The sequence below is a fragment of the Camarhynchus parvulus genome, chromosome 1A (assembly GCF_901933205.1).
Source record: "Camarhynchus parvulus chromosome 1A, STF_HiC, whole genome shotgun sequence".
Lineage (NCBI taxonomy): Eukaryota > Metazoa > Chordata > Aves > Passeriformes > Thraupidae > Camarhynchus > Camarhynchus parvulus.
Genome location: NC_044586.1, coordinates 25,093,108 through 25,105,898, shown reverse-complemented (window position 1 = coordinate 25,105,898; position 12,791 = coordinate 25,093,108). Strand labels below are relative to the sequence as shown.

Genomic DNA, 12,791 nt, shown 5'->3' with positions numbered 1-12,791 from the left:
CTAACAGCGATCCTCCCCAATTGTCTGGCCCAAGACTTCATCCAGGTCCAGCTCTGGTTCCCTCTGGAGTATTTTCTGCTGCAGATCAGTGTAGAAGTCGACTCCCTCGGAGACTGAATGGAAGACCTTGCCTTTGGGCTCATAGTAGCTGCTTATCTGCTGTATGAAGCACTGGTGGTGCTGAGGGTGATCCTTGAGGGTCCCATCATATCCCTTGATGTGGTTCCTTTTGAACTCCAGTATTGTCTTGGTGTAGGTATTGAGAGTGGTGACAGCAGAGGCCATGCAGCAGGTGAAGGAGGCCCAGGCCATGCTGCCAGAGACACACAGAAGAAGCAGATGCTGTGAAAAGCCATGTAGGGTAAGGAACACCATGACACACCCCAATTCTCCCTGGTTTGCCAGGCAGAATCTACTGGGCACAGACTTGAACTAGAGTGACTAAGGCTCATAGCGTTACAGTTCCTTAGGGGTTATCCCACCACAGGATTCTTCTTAGATAAGTGGGATAAGTACTGGTCATCCCCATGACAGGGAAAGGAGGTGACACAGGGAAAAGGGCATCAGGAACATCTGTAACTGGTCAGAGCAAGGGAGCACAGCTTGGAAGCAAGTTCTGTATTGCTGGTCTCTCAGTGCCTTACTGTGCATGAGGCTTGTCTACCTGAGTGTAACCAAATTTTCATCCTGGCATTTGATGTCCACGGGTAGCACATGGCACTGGAGTGTTTAAGAATCAATGTGGTCATCATCAATACAGCATTGAAATTGAACCTGCACTTTCCATGGGCACCTGCAAGGCTCACCCAACTGTTTTTCAGGTCAGGTATGTCATGTCCATGGTGCTTGGCTGCTTTATCCTATAGAGAAAGGCACACTGAGCCACCTGCTTTTCACAGCTCCTCTTCCTGGCTCACAAGTGACCCTGTGGTGCACTGCCTGCTTTCCCTCCTTCCTGCATGTAGTACCATGAAGATGGCCTTGGCCTCCAGTGCAGCTGCCATTATAGGCTGGGCCAGCACTGGAGAAGATGGTGTGGCTACTGGTTGGGGGCTGAGCTCTGTCCACATCTTTAGGCTCATGTCCAGGCTTGGTGTTGCAGGAATAGGCCCTTTAGTGAAGATGCCAAGCCAGCATGCAACTTGTTAAAGCTGCAGAAAAACAAGGTGAGAGCATCATTACAAGTGTGACGCTGGCCTCTGCACACAGGGAAGAGTTGAGACCAAACAGGGCAAACCAGCAGAGGGGCAAGCCTAATTAGTCAGCAGGGCTGAAGGCAATTCAGTTCAGGTGTGACCCCATTGTTTTCCAACTCCTTTGGCAACCATTCATTTAAGTAGCTGAGCCACCATTTATTAAAACAGGGTGAGGCAAAGACAGGAGATTAATGGTAGGAGAACCTTGGTACACCTGTCTTTGGAGCACACAGAAGGTCAGGAAAGGAGGAGGAAGCAGGTGGCATGGCTGAAGCTCTAAAGGCTGGGGGTGGAGATGGCCTCAGAGCTCACGTACTAGAATGCCCAGCCATAGTCCCACGTGTGTGGCCTCCAGTCCTCCGGTCCCAGATTAACTGTTGCCTGGAAGACTTGAGTGTACATCATGTGTGCCACCATCCCAAGGAGACCTGGACACAAAGGACAAAGCAAAGAAGTTACAGCAGGAGCCAGAGCAGCATACATCAGCCTTGAGTGGAAAAGCAGGCTCTCCAGTGCTGGCATTCCCAGACTACAGTAATACACTTACCTGACAGCACTGAGGAGACAGCAGCAAAGGCATTGAGCTTCATCCCACAGACAGGATTGCCAGTATGCAGAATTTCCACCATCAGGAGGATGAAGCTGATGAGCAGCAAGCTGATGTACAGCATCTCTGATCCCAGTGACAGCCACAGGATTCCTGCCAGGAATACAGGATGCAACCATGTTCAAGGAAGTGTACTCCCTTCTCTCAACCTGATCCTGAAAGGATGTCCTTTGGATAGAAGGGAACGAAGGAAAAGAGCAAACATCCAAAAGCAATCTCCCCAGCCTGTGAGCAAGGGATCAGTGGATGCTGTAAGGGACAGAGTGCATGTCACAGAGGATGGCTTGGCTCCTCTAGCATAGCAGAGCTGAGGGGATCTAAAATGGCCTCTGTAAACAAGCCAGGACTAGTCATAAATGGCAAGGAGGAAAGCAAAAGGAAAAAGACAGGGAAACTGTTGACTATTAGCATAAAATCTAATGGTCATAGATTTGCCACAAACACATACAAGCTCTAATCACAACAACAAAAGCAAACAACTTTTAACCTGGGACTCAACTATTTAAGAGCTATATGGTGCATCTATGACTGTCTGGGACATGGGCTCTGGAATTCAGGAAGCCTCTTGCAAGCCTGTATTTCTCACTGAAACCTCAATTAAAATGAAAGTACGTTCCTTGGGGTTGATATCCAGCCAGGGCAGTAGCACTGACTGCCCACCCTGCTCCTTGAACAGAGTGCAGGTACTTCCATACTGGGATTTCAAGTGGGATTAAGTGATACCAGAGTCCACAGCTGAGCTGAGTTCTACAGCTGTGCAGCAAGAACTGAAGGAGGATGAAGAAAGGCACTCTGTAATGCTGGGCTGTGGAAAAGCACAGGATCCACTGAGGAAGAAACATTAATCTGACAAATGAAGCAGCACCGTGAACGCTACTGTTAGCAGCTATTAATGGCTGTAGAGGAGGCATTCAGCTGGGGAAAAGGAGTGTGAAGAAAACCCTCATTAATGTGGCACTGACTTGAATACTCAACATCATTAGTGCCGTAGAGTCAACCAGCTCTTTAGCAGAAATAGATGAGCTGCATTCACTGTTTAAAGGAGCTGGCTTGCTTGCTGCAGCACCATCAAGGAGAATATTTCATTAAAGGTCAGACTGTCAAAAGTATTCTGGAGGTTGTAGGCACCACACATACACAGAGACCTCTGCATCATTTTCCTTGTGAGTCCAAGCTTCCCACTGATGATGTGTAATTTGGTCTTGTAATGCTGCCTGTGTGTTGTGGAGCTGCTCTGCACACACCCAGCTCAGCCAGTCCATCCCGCAGTCAGCAGCCACACCCCCTTGTGCAGTGCTAACCCAGCCATACAATGGCACCTGCACTGGTCATTTTAAGATGATACTTTGTGCAGGCAGAGGTGAAAATGGTGCTTGCAAATCCCCATCATTTATTACACCCCTGCTTTCAGGGTCTGAATGCTGCCACAGGCCTTTCCCTTCATAGATGAACATCTTCTGAAATGACTTGTCTCCAGCCTCCATCTCAGGGAATAGTTAGCAAGCCCACACCAATTGAAAAGCCTTCATTAAGTAGAATGTCTGTATATGTACAATTATATCAAAGTATACTGAAGCTATCCACAGGGTGATTTGAAACATGTGACAATGACAGGAGGGGTGATCTCTTCTACCCAAATGTAGGTTTGTATTTAATGAGGCAGGGACTTCACCTTGAAAGCGTGATTTTCAGATGTCCTGTTCACTTACCACAAAGTAAGAGGTGATTCAGCTTCCAGATTCATGGTATTAGACCCCAAAACTGAAGCACTGAGTTAACATGTAGCCTGTGTGGGAGGGACTGCCCTGAGGCTGCATCCATCCTCTTCCCCTTTACTACAGCAAGATGACAGCTCCAGACCAGGCAACTCACTACATGAGAGAAATCCCACCTCATACTGGAGGGAATCTGAGGTTTCCAGTACTGCCTTCACAAATGGCAGTGGTTTATGCAAACATCGGGGAGGAAATCTTTGCTCTTTTAGCAACTGCGAGGACAGGATTTCATACCTGGCTCTTTGGGGACCCACCCTGCTGTCCCCACACAGGCAAAATGCTGCAGGTCCCCTGTCCCTAGGAGGCGCACTGTACAGCTACAGTGAAAGACAGGGATTTGCTCTTACCTCTCTCTGCTGGTGGTGAAAGCTCAATAAAGCTACGGCATTTCTCTTCTGAAACATAAAACCAAAGCTTTTAGTTTATAAAACAATGCAGGGAACACAGGGGGAAACAGAATCTCTTCATCTCACTCTCTTTTCAGTGCATACATCCATTCATCCCTGAATCTACCCATCAGACCTTCTCACCTCTGGTCTTTTTCTATCTTTCCAGCCCTTCACTGAGGCAAAAGGTGAAAAGGCAACATTTGCCTGCAAAACTAGAAATTACCTTTTCATTAAAAAAAGGTTCATCAATTCGTAAATCTTTCTAGCCTCTGTTGAATATAAAAATCTGTTGCTACTCATTCACAACATTACTGATGATCAGGTCTGTTAAGGGTGTAGCTTGTAACAGACTGCAGATCCATCACTTCTGCTGAATTCCCACATACCCTAATCTCAGAAGAGCATTTCTAGCACTGCTTCTCAAAGAAGAAAGCAAAAAAAGAACTTTCCAAGTGAAATACTTTGTGACAGAGGTGCAAGTCCCCCTTCTGTGGCAGAGACTCCTACAGAAATATGGTCCTTGGTCCTCACATTTTGGACATGCTATTTCAACAAATTGTGTTAATATTTGCTTTGGCAAACTACTGTCTCAGCTGAGGGTCCATCATTATTATCTGTAAGTCTCTGTCCCTGCATACTGCATTGCTGCATTTGAGGGTTCTCTCCTCCACTTGGCACAGTATTTTCTCCCTGACTTTTCCGCTTCATGTAAGAATCTAATTTTCTTAATTTCTATCCCCAGTTCTAATCTTTCCAAATCTCCTGTGCTACTTCTGTCATCCACAGCTCTCAGGATGCTACCCAGTTTAGTGCCATCTGCGGTTCTCATTAACTTGCAATTTGCTACTTCACCTAGAACTTTAATGAGGATATTCAGTAATGGCTCATCTAAACTGATCCTGCAATTAGCCTGAAAATGAAATCCTTTCTCCAGCTCAACTTAAACTCCTTTTGTTCAGAGTAGTCCCTTCTTTGTTGTTTTTATTGTCTATGCAGTTACTTCAAAGATGCACAGTAGTGGAGGGTGATTTACGGGAAGCTGGAGACTGAGACTGACTGTGTTTCTATCCCGTGCTCTATCCCGTGTGCTGCTGTGATCCAGATGCTACATACTTTCTCTGTTCCTTCAGGCACTGGGGTTATTCCAGGACTGCCCAGTGAACAGAAAAGTTGTTTAGAGAAATCAGTTGAGGGATGTAGTTTCACTCCCACAAGCATCATGGAAACACAACCCAACCCTAACCAGTCATAAATAAACACATCTCCTTCCACAGCCCTTCTGGAAATGCTCATAACAAAAAGCAGCCCACTTGTGAGGACATGAGAGTTTCAAGCACATTCCCTTCTGCTCCAAGCCCTCCTTCTGTCTGCTTTTCTTCACCAGTTATTTATTTTCAAACTGACAGAAACAGGTATGAAAAATACTATACTGGAAGGATGGCTTGGTTAAAGAAGGTGAGACGTTTGTACTTGCGCAGGGCTGAAGGGAGGGTGGTGGGCTCAGGGGAATGGCCCTGATGAAAGTGACTTTCATCACTCTGTTTTTAGATACAAATCTCTGTGTTGACCACCTTCTGGATTAGTTCTGATACTTGATGGTGTTTCAGGCAGTAAAGGGCATCTGAGCACTGCAGAGCACCCACCTGTGCTGGCGTGGCACAGGTTTCAGCAGAAGGACTTGAGCAGGTCTGGGCAGGAACAAGCCAAGGGTGAAGGGAAGCACCAAAGGGTTCTAGTACAGGTTGCACAACCAGTCCCTGGCACTTCAGGATTTACAGTGCCAGCCCCACATGGTCAAAAATCACTAATTAAACCTGTCACAATATCACAAAAACTAAAAACAATTACAATATTGCAGGTCTTATCCTCAGGTCAATTTACTTCCTAGCTTTAGTTCCTTTGGGATCAGATCCTCCAGGTTTTCTCTGTGTCTATAAGGTAGTAATTCCCTTTCTCTGTTTTATTTATTTGTGTTTTTTTAAGAAAAGCCCAGTCTCTGTTTAATAACACAAAACTACTCATTTTGATGATTTAAGAACACCAACTATGGTAGTCCTTACAGTGATAGCTAAAAATTATCATCTGCATAAAATCACTGCACTTAGATTTCTGAGAGGACATGCACAAATTTACTGAAGAGCATGAAGTAAGCTGTGTGTAGGAATGGAAATGTGGAGAAAGGGAAAGGAGGCTCATGGAAATTCCCACCAGGATGAACAGGGCTATCATAAAGTCACTGCCACCACCACCATTACTTGCACTTCACAGGCCCTATTCCTGACCAAAGGGCACACTAGAGACAGCCACTCTCCGTTTCCTTGCTCTGTGAAGGACAGAAATTCCAGTGAAGGACAGAAATATATTGACTGCACCAGTGCACAGGGCTGATACCATCTAGGAAAAGGAAGAATACTTTTCTCCCAAGTGTTATCAGCCTTCCACCTTTCAGATTCAAACTTCTGTGGAGTAAATACAAGGCAATAAGTTGTGGCTGCCTGAGCAAAACACTACCTGGCCCTTCCATGCTCTCTTCACAGGAAAGCCACATCCCTGTGTGGAAGTATCTGAAGGCAAAGCGGTCATCCCCAGTCTCCCAGCTGTAGTGCACTGTGTCCTCAGAGGAAACATTGCTCGCGTCTGCATCAGATGGCATGGGCACACCCACACACTGGGAGGCTTTGCTCTTCCCACACAAAGGCTTGGGTACTTTCTGGGTCCCAGTGCACCAGTAGCTGCCCAGCAAGGCTGTGGTGGAGAGGGTGAGAGCCAGCAGGTTGAGGATGACAGCCAGGAATGTACGGCGCAGTGGCAGTCCCTTCAGCAGCTCCATCTGCAACACACAAATAGGACACACCATCACACCGGCCACTTGTCCCACACAGCCTCAGGAATCCCACCTTCTCACAGCATGCAGCTGTGGGGAGGGGTTGTGAGCACTCTGCCCTCCTCACAACATCCCAACAGCTCACCCAGCATGGAAGAACCATTCCTTGAAAGCCAGGGCACTGGACCTGGTCAGCTTCAACCATATTCAGCAAAGCATTCTGAATATCTGTACTGGGGAAGAGAGGGTGACATAGCAGGGCTGAGTGCATTGAGGTGTGTGAGCACGTGAGCAAAATGAAAGGAACATCACATCCATCCATCTCAGAGATGACAGGGAGGAACTGTTAACCAACTTCCCTCAATACCATGTGTTGCCTTTACATGAAATACGAATGCTCTCTCCAATTAAATGAGAAATCTTGCTGCCAAGTGTCCCAAAACACTTTTTCAAGCAGCTCATTACTGTACCTAGGGAGGCAGAGAGTATAGTGATTTCTCAGTGGGAAAAGGCAGGAAAATGTTCCCAAATCACTGAAGGTCCCACATCAAAGCAGTGACCAGCTCAGAGAGAGCACCCAGCTATCCAGAGCTGGTATCTTAAGTACAAGCCACAGAGCAGCACCTTCCACTTGAGCTGTCATCTGCACATCAGAAATTTGGTAGGCTGGTGGGATGGCAGCGTCTTTGCTTTCACACAAAGTGCCAGGTTTTTTTTCCTATAAGGGTGAATGTTGCCACAAACATTCTTACTGATTTCATCTCATCATTTAAAGTAATTCATAAAGCAGTTTGTGAACCAGGGACTTTCTCACTCAGAGGAAAGATGAAGACTTTAGGGTTCCTGCAAAACCCTGCACTGACTCCTGAGAACCCCAAAATATCACTCCATAGATTGATTAGATGTCATCTACCCACACATCAACTTTCATGTAACCAATGCATGTCTCTTCCCACGTGGCACTCCCTATGTTTGGCACAACTTCATCCAGATACTCCCACCCTTTCCTATTTATGACTCTGAAAATCTATTTACCCATGAATAGATTCAGTTTGTACAGACGCTGCCTGCTGCAGGTCGTCTTCACTTAACTTCGGCTGACTCACCCAACGCTGAGCGTGTGAGAAAGACCATTCTGTGGACATCACTATAAATAAACAATACAGACCCAGCTTTGCATTGTCTGTGACTGCACCACACATAACCCAATTAGAACAAATTTTTTCTGCTACCCAGCAAGCTTGGAAACACGGTCAATAAAGACAGTGCAGAAGCTCCTCTTGAAAAGCAGGACCTTATTAGCATCACATCACACTGAGAAAGCAGTGCCTGACCCCGAAAACCCTCATTGAAAGCAAGAAAATACTCGGCTCCTGAAATTTTCCTGTGTTGTTTCATACTCTGGCTTCTTTGTCTCTTCAGCAGGACATTTCTTTCTGCACCCTGGAGATGGTAACATCTTAGTGATGCCATAACTAATGGCTTTCATGATTTGAAGGCATGTTGAATATCACCATTTTCACAGAGAAGACATCTATAGGAAGAGTTCCTGGCTAAGATTAGTGGAAAATTTGGCTTATGACTGAAAAGGAAATTGCAGACAAAATTACTCTTCTCAAAACAGTTTTTCACCTGAAAATTGAAACCTTCAGCACACAAAATTTTTCAGTTTTTTATCAATGCTTAATTATAAGATTTTCTGTCATCAGGTTTTGGGTTGCTAATGCTTTTATTTAACAAAAAAAAAATTGCACTCACAATATTTACAAAAATCATCTTTCTAATTTAAATCTTCAGTAGTGGGAAAAATATTCTCTCCAGTTGATTTATGACAGTAGTTGAAAGGCCGTATAATTTCAGGAAGAGTGTTAAGGAAAAGACATAAAAAGTACAAGAAACAAATGAGTCAGAAGTAGGAAGTGGATCAAGGATGCAGAAGACATATGGAATGAGAAGCAAATCTGAACTACTTCCTGAAAACATTGTTAGAAAAGCTTCCCTTCACAAAAACCAAGCACTCACTGATAGTAACCAACCATAATATCTAGATAGCCCCAAAAAGGAATGATAGTTGAATTTACCTCAGCAGCTAGTCCTTGAAGTCCTGTTAATTTGGATGAACAGCACAGAAGTAGGACTCACGCTTTGTCTGCTGTTTTCTCTATATCCCCCAAGAAACCCAATTGATGCAAAATCCCTTCCTCCTTTGTCTGGTCCCCTCCTCCTTCTCCTCGCCAGTGATTATTAAATGCTATCCTTCTGATCAGCAGCTGTTTTGTGGAAAATGGTCATTTTGTAATCCACAATGCAATCACAGCACAGCTGTTCTGGGAGATTATATGGGAAGTGATTGGTGTGGCGGGTTGGGATTAAGTGCAGAAGAGTGACCTGTATTAACTGAGTAGGAAGTTTCTTTAAAACACTGAAAGATTCCAGCCATCCCCATGTGGTATTTGGGAGCTTGTATGGAGGAAGATGGCAACTTTGGCCAATGCTACAGGGGAGGAGCGACCTTAGCTGGGAAGCTGCCAGCACCCTTGGCAACAGGTCACCCCTTGCACTGTGCCCAGTCTCAGCAGAATGGCAAAGACCAAAAGCACCCTAGGGTATCTTCCTGGCCACACTGATAGTTGCAGAAAGGGCAGAATAAAATACATGGGGAGAGGAAAGTTTATGCAACTGCATCTGCTCTGAGGACTGAGGATTTCAGTCCCTGAAGAGATACCAATACAGCTCTCCCCATGGGCACTGGAAATTCCCATGCCAAAAGGAGCTGCTGAGTGGCAGACTGGCACCATGGCATCACTACCACGAAGGAGGTATTTGAAACAGCAGCAAATCAAGCCAATAGTCAAAGCATAGGAGAATGAGGTAGATTGTCAGTGTCACTTGTAGTAGCAGCTTTTACCAAAATGTGAAGGTCACTGGGAATCCCAGCTCATTCACATTGGATGAATTTGGGAACCTAGTAAGAAGAGACAGAGATTCACATTGACACAAAGTCCCCTCTGAGCTCTTGTCCTGAAACTTTAAAGGCTCTCAAAATACCAGTGTGGTATCAAAGCCATGAAAAGTAAGAATGTCATCACCTCTCATGAGAAGGTACTCGAAGCCATGCAGCAGAGTTGCACCAAATCAAACTGCAAGGGAGGGGAACATCCCAAAGGAAGACACATCCTGTCCTCCCCACAAGCGCTTTGCCCAGTGCCAAGCAGGTGAAGCTCGTACCACCACTGGGAGGGAAGGAGGCAGATTCCCTGCATGCTGCTCTGCCAAGACAGAGGACACCAGTGGTGCATCCATTGTCATCCCCCACGTCCAATGTGGAGCGCAGAGGCTGGAGTAGGTGCAGGAATAGCTCTGGATGACAGCACAGCCTGTGGCAGCCCCACACAGCACGGGCAGCAGACGGAGGAGTTCACAGCGCAGCACATGAGCTGTGCCATGCCGGGCTCCTGACCCTCCCTGCCCTGAGCAGAACGGGCAGTAGCTCTGGGGTTATTTTAATCCAGTCGCTGCATAAACTCCTCTAATGTAGATAAGCGTTTCTAAGACGGACTAACTGAAAGCAATGCTGAATGTCCCTGTGCTCCATGGACCGCCTGCAGGTTTTTGATTAATAAAAAGGTTCTGTTTGAAACAGATGTACTTAATTTATTGGAGTAGGTAGAACAACAGCTGATGCCATTTAAAAGGAGAGTGGGTTTTTTTGCTTTCTGTTTTGCAGTCTGTCCACATCTGAACACCTTAATTTTAACTTCTAAATGCCCAGTTAAAAAAAAAAAAAAAAAAGCTTTACGAGCTCAAGAATAAATAAAGTTCACCTCTACTGATAATCCTTAACACCTTCTGAATTTTAAGTTTGGTTAAGAGTATCATTGAAAACCAAGATTCTCTGTCAGTTTCTAAAGCTGGGTTCACGGCATATATATCGATGAAATTAAACTGAATTGATTTTATATGAATAAGAATTCATGTTGGAAAATAAATTGATCAGAAATATGCTATGGTTTAAAAAATATGCTTATAGCAGATTTAGGATTCTGAAAAATGGCAGATATTTATCCTTCCAGAAGATGGCAATCTTTCTCTAGTCTTCTTTTTGGGAGTCTGCTGCTCACATGTATGCTGGGGGAAAGCAACACCGAAGTTTAGACTGATATTCCTTCCCTTGAAATTCCTCCCCCCATCCCCCCCTTTTTTTTTTTAAACATTTTTATGAGCACAAACTCTTTACCTTGACTCTGAAATGGGGCGTGGATCTGTCCCTTGGAATTATCTGAGTATGGGAACACTTGAAATCACTGGGAGAAGAAAAAAAGAGGAATGATTGCAGGAGCTTGGCTTTTGCTCACCTTCTGTCCTGCATGAAACTATTCTTTCTAACACTTTTCACAATATTTTGTCAAGTATCACATTAAATTGCCCCAGATTATTGCACACAACTCATAGAACACCAACACCAGAGCATGTTTCCTGATGTTCAACAAACTCCCCTTCGCAAAATTATGGGGATTTTATCTGGTTTTGGTTTGGATTTTGGTTGGCTGGTTGGTTGGTTGGTTGTTTTTTTTTTAATTTTCTATATTAACCTCACCTCAATCTGACCTACTATAGACAGGAAAATCAAGCAGTGCCTTCAGTTTTCTCCTCTTTGTATCTGATATTTCCCACCATCATTTGGCTTGGCTAGAGTTTTTGGATGCCTCTTTCTCTTTGAACTCAGCAGCAGCCAGTCCCTGGTGACTCGTTTAAAATTCACCCATTGAAGTGAATGCCCATAGCAGTTGATTTCCTGTGCAATCAGCCAAATGCTTGACTTATAGAAACAAAACAAGGAAACAAAATGCAAAAACCCCCAAAATCATCGCACAGCACCACTGTGGAGATTGCCAACTTTAAAGAAGCCTGGGCGTTGACAAGTGATGCATTTTTATCCTGGTTCTGTCCCTGGCTTGGGCGTATCCTGCCCCAAAGTGACAAATTCAACTCCCAGGGATGCTGGTGGAAAAGAAGGTCAAGCAGACCTTGCCAGATAGGGCCCAAAACTTGCACTGTTTAACTGGTGGGTCCCAAGAGGCACATGACTCCCCATAGTCCCCCATGCAGCGATGCTCCACAGATATCAGGGACCATTTGCCATCCTGACATTGGCTCTTCAGCTGACCTGGAGGGAAAGGAGAGGAGGAAGGGTGGCTATTTACACCCAGAGAGTCGCTCTGTGAAAACTGGACAAAGACAGGCTCATACTCACCCCTCATTCCACACATTCCTCGCACATGACACTTCCCACCGCTCCTGTTTTTGCCGTTTTTACAGGAAGATCACTCGGAGCCGCAGTCCCTTCCCTTACTGCCGCGTAGAAAGCAGGATGTCTCCCGAGTGACAGTGACATGGAGAGAGCCAGACTTCTCAAACCCAGTGACAGACTGCAAATGCCAGATTTCTCCCTGAGCTCGGAATAATTCCACTCAGATTGTAACCTTTATTTAGCTGTTTGCATGATGCATTAACTCTTGCTCTGAAAATGACCTCACCAGGCATATTTTTTTTCTAGTCTAAGCACATTTAAAGGTGAATTCTGTTTCTAAGATGATCAGCTTACTTTGCTAGACACTGAGACTGTGGCACAAACAAAGATTGAACTGGACTAAGCAAATGAATCCTAAAGATGGACAAACCAGTCTGTCAGTTTGGACCTAATTACTTTTTTTTTCCTTCTTTTTTTTTCTTGAAACAAGTCTTAGTTGGCTGGATTTTTTTTCCTAATCTTTATGGTTTTCAGACACTCAAAAACCACACAGAAAGCAGACATGAAAAGGAAAAAAATCAGATGCAGCCACAAAGACTTTGAGGACTCACTAGAGATTCTAGGTGCCTCAATTCCTGCGTAGGAAATATAAGACTATATATTATATATAAGGCTAGGGGGTTGCTTTTCACAGAGTACTTAAACTCTAGGATGTGTTCACCAGAGCACACAGAAAAAAAAATAGTATT

The 12,791-nt window shown here is 45.0% G+C and overlaps 1 protein-coding gene across 1 annotated transcript; it reads right to left on the bottom strand.

The window, feature by feature from the left end:
- Positions 1–12,103, bottom strand: GSG1 (germ cell associated 1). The gene is made up of 7 exons (XM_030960382.1): positions 12,046–12,103; positions 11,029–11,095; positions 6,479–6,797; positions 3,926–3,973; positions 1,744–1,896; positions 1,513–1,624; positions 1–313 (listed from the first exon to the last, which is right to left on the bottom strand). Exons 3-7 carry the CDS (start codon positions 6,795–6,797, stop codon positions 1–3), a joined length of 945 nt encoding a protein of 314 aa, XP_030816242.1. The 5' UTR covers positions 11,029–11,095; positions 12,046–12,103.
- Between the last annotated feature and the right edge of the window lie 688 nt (positions 12,104–12,791).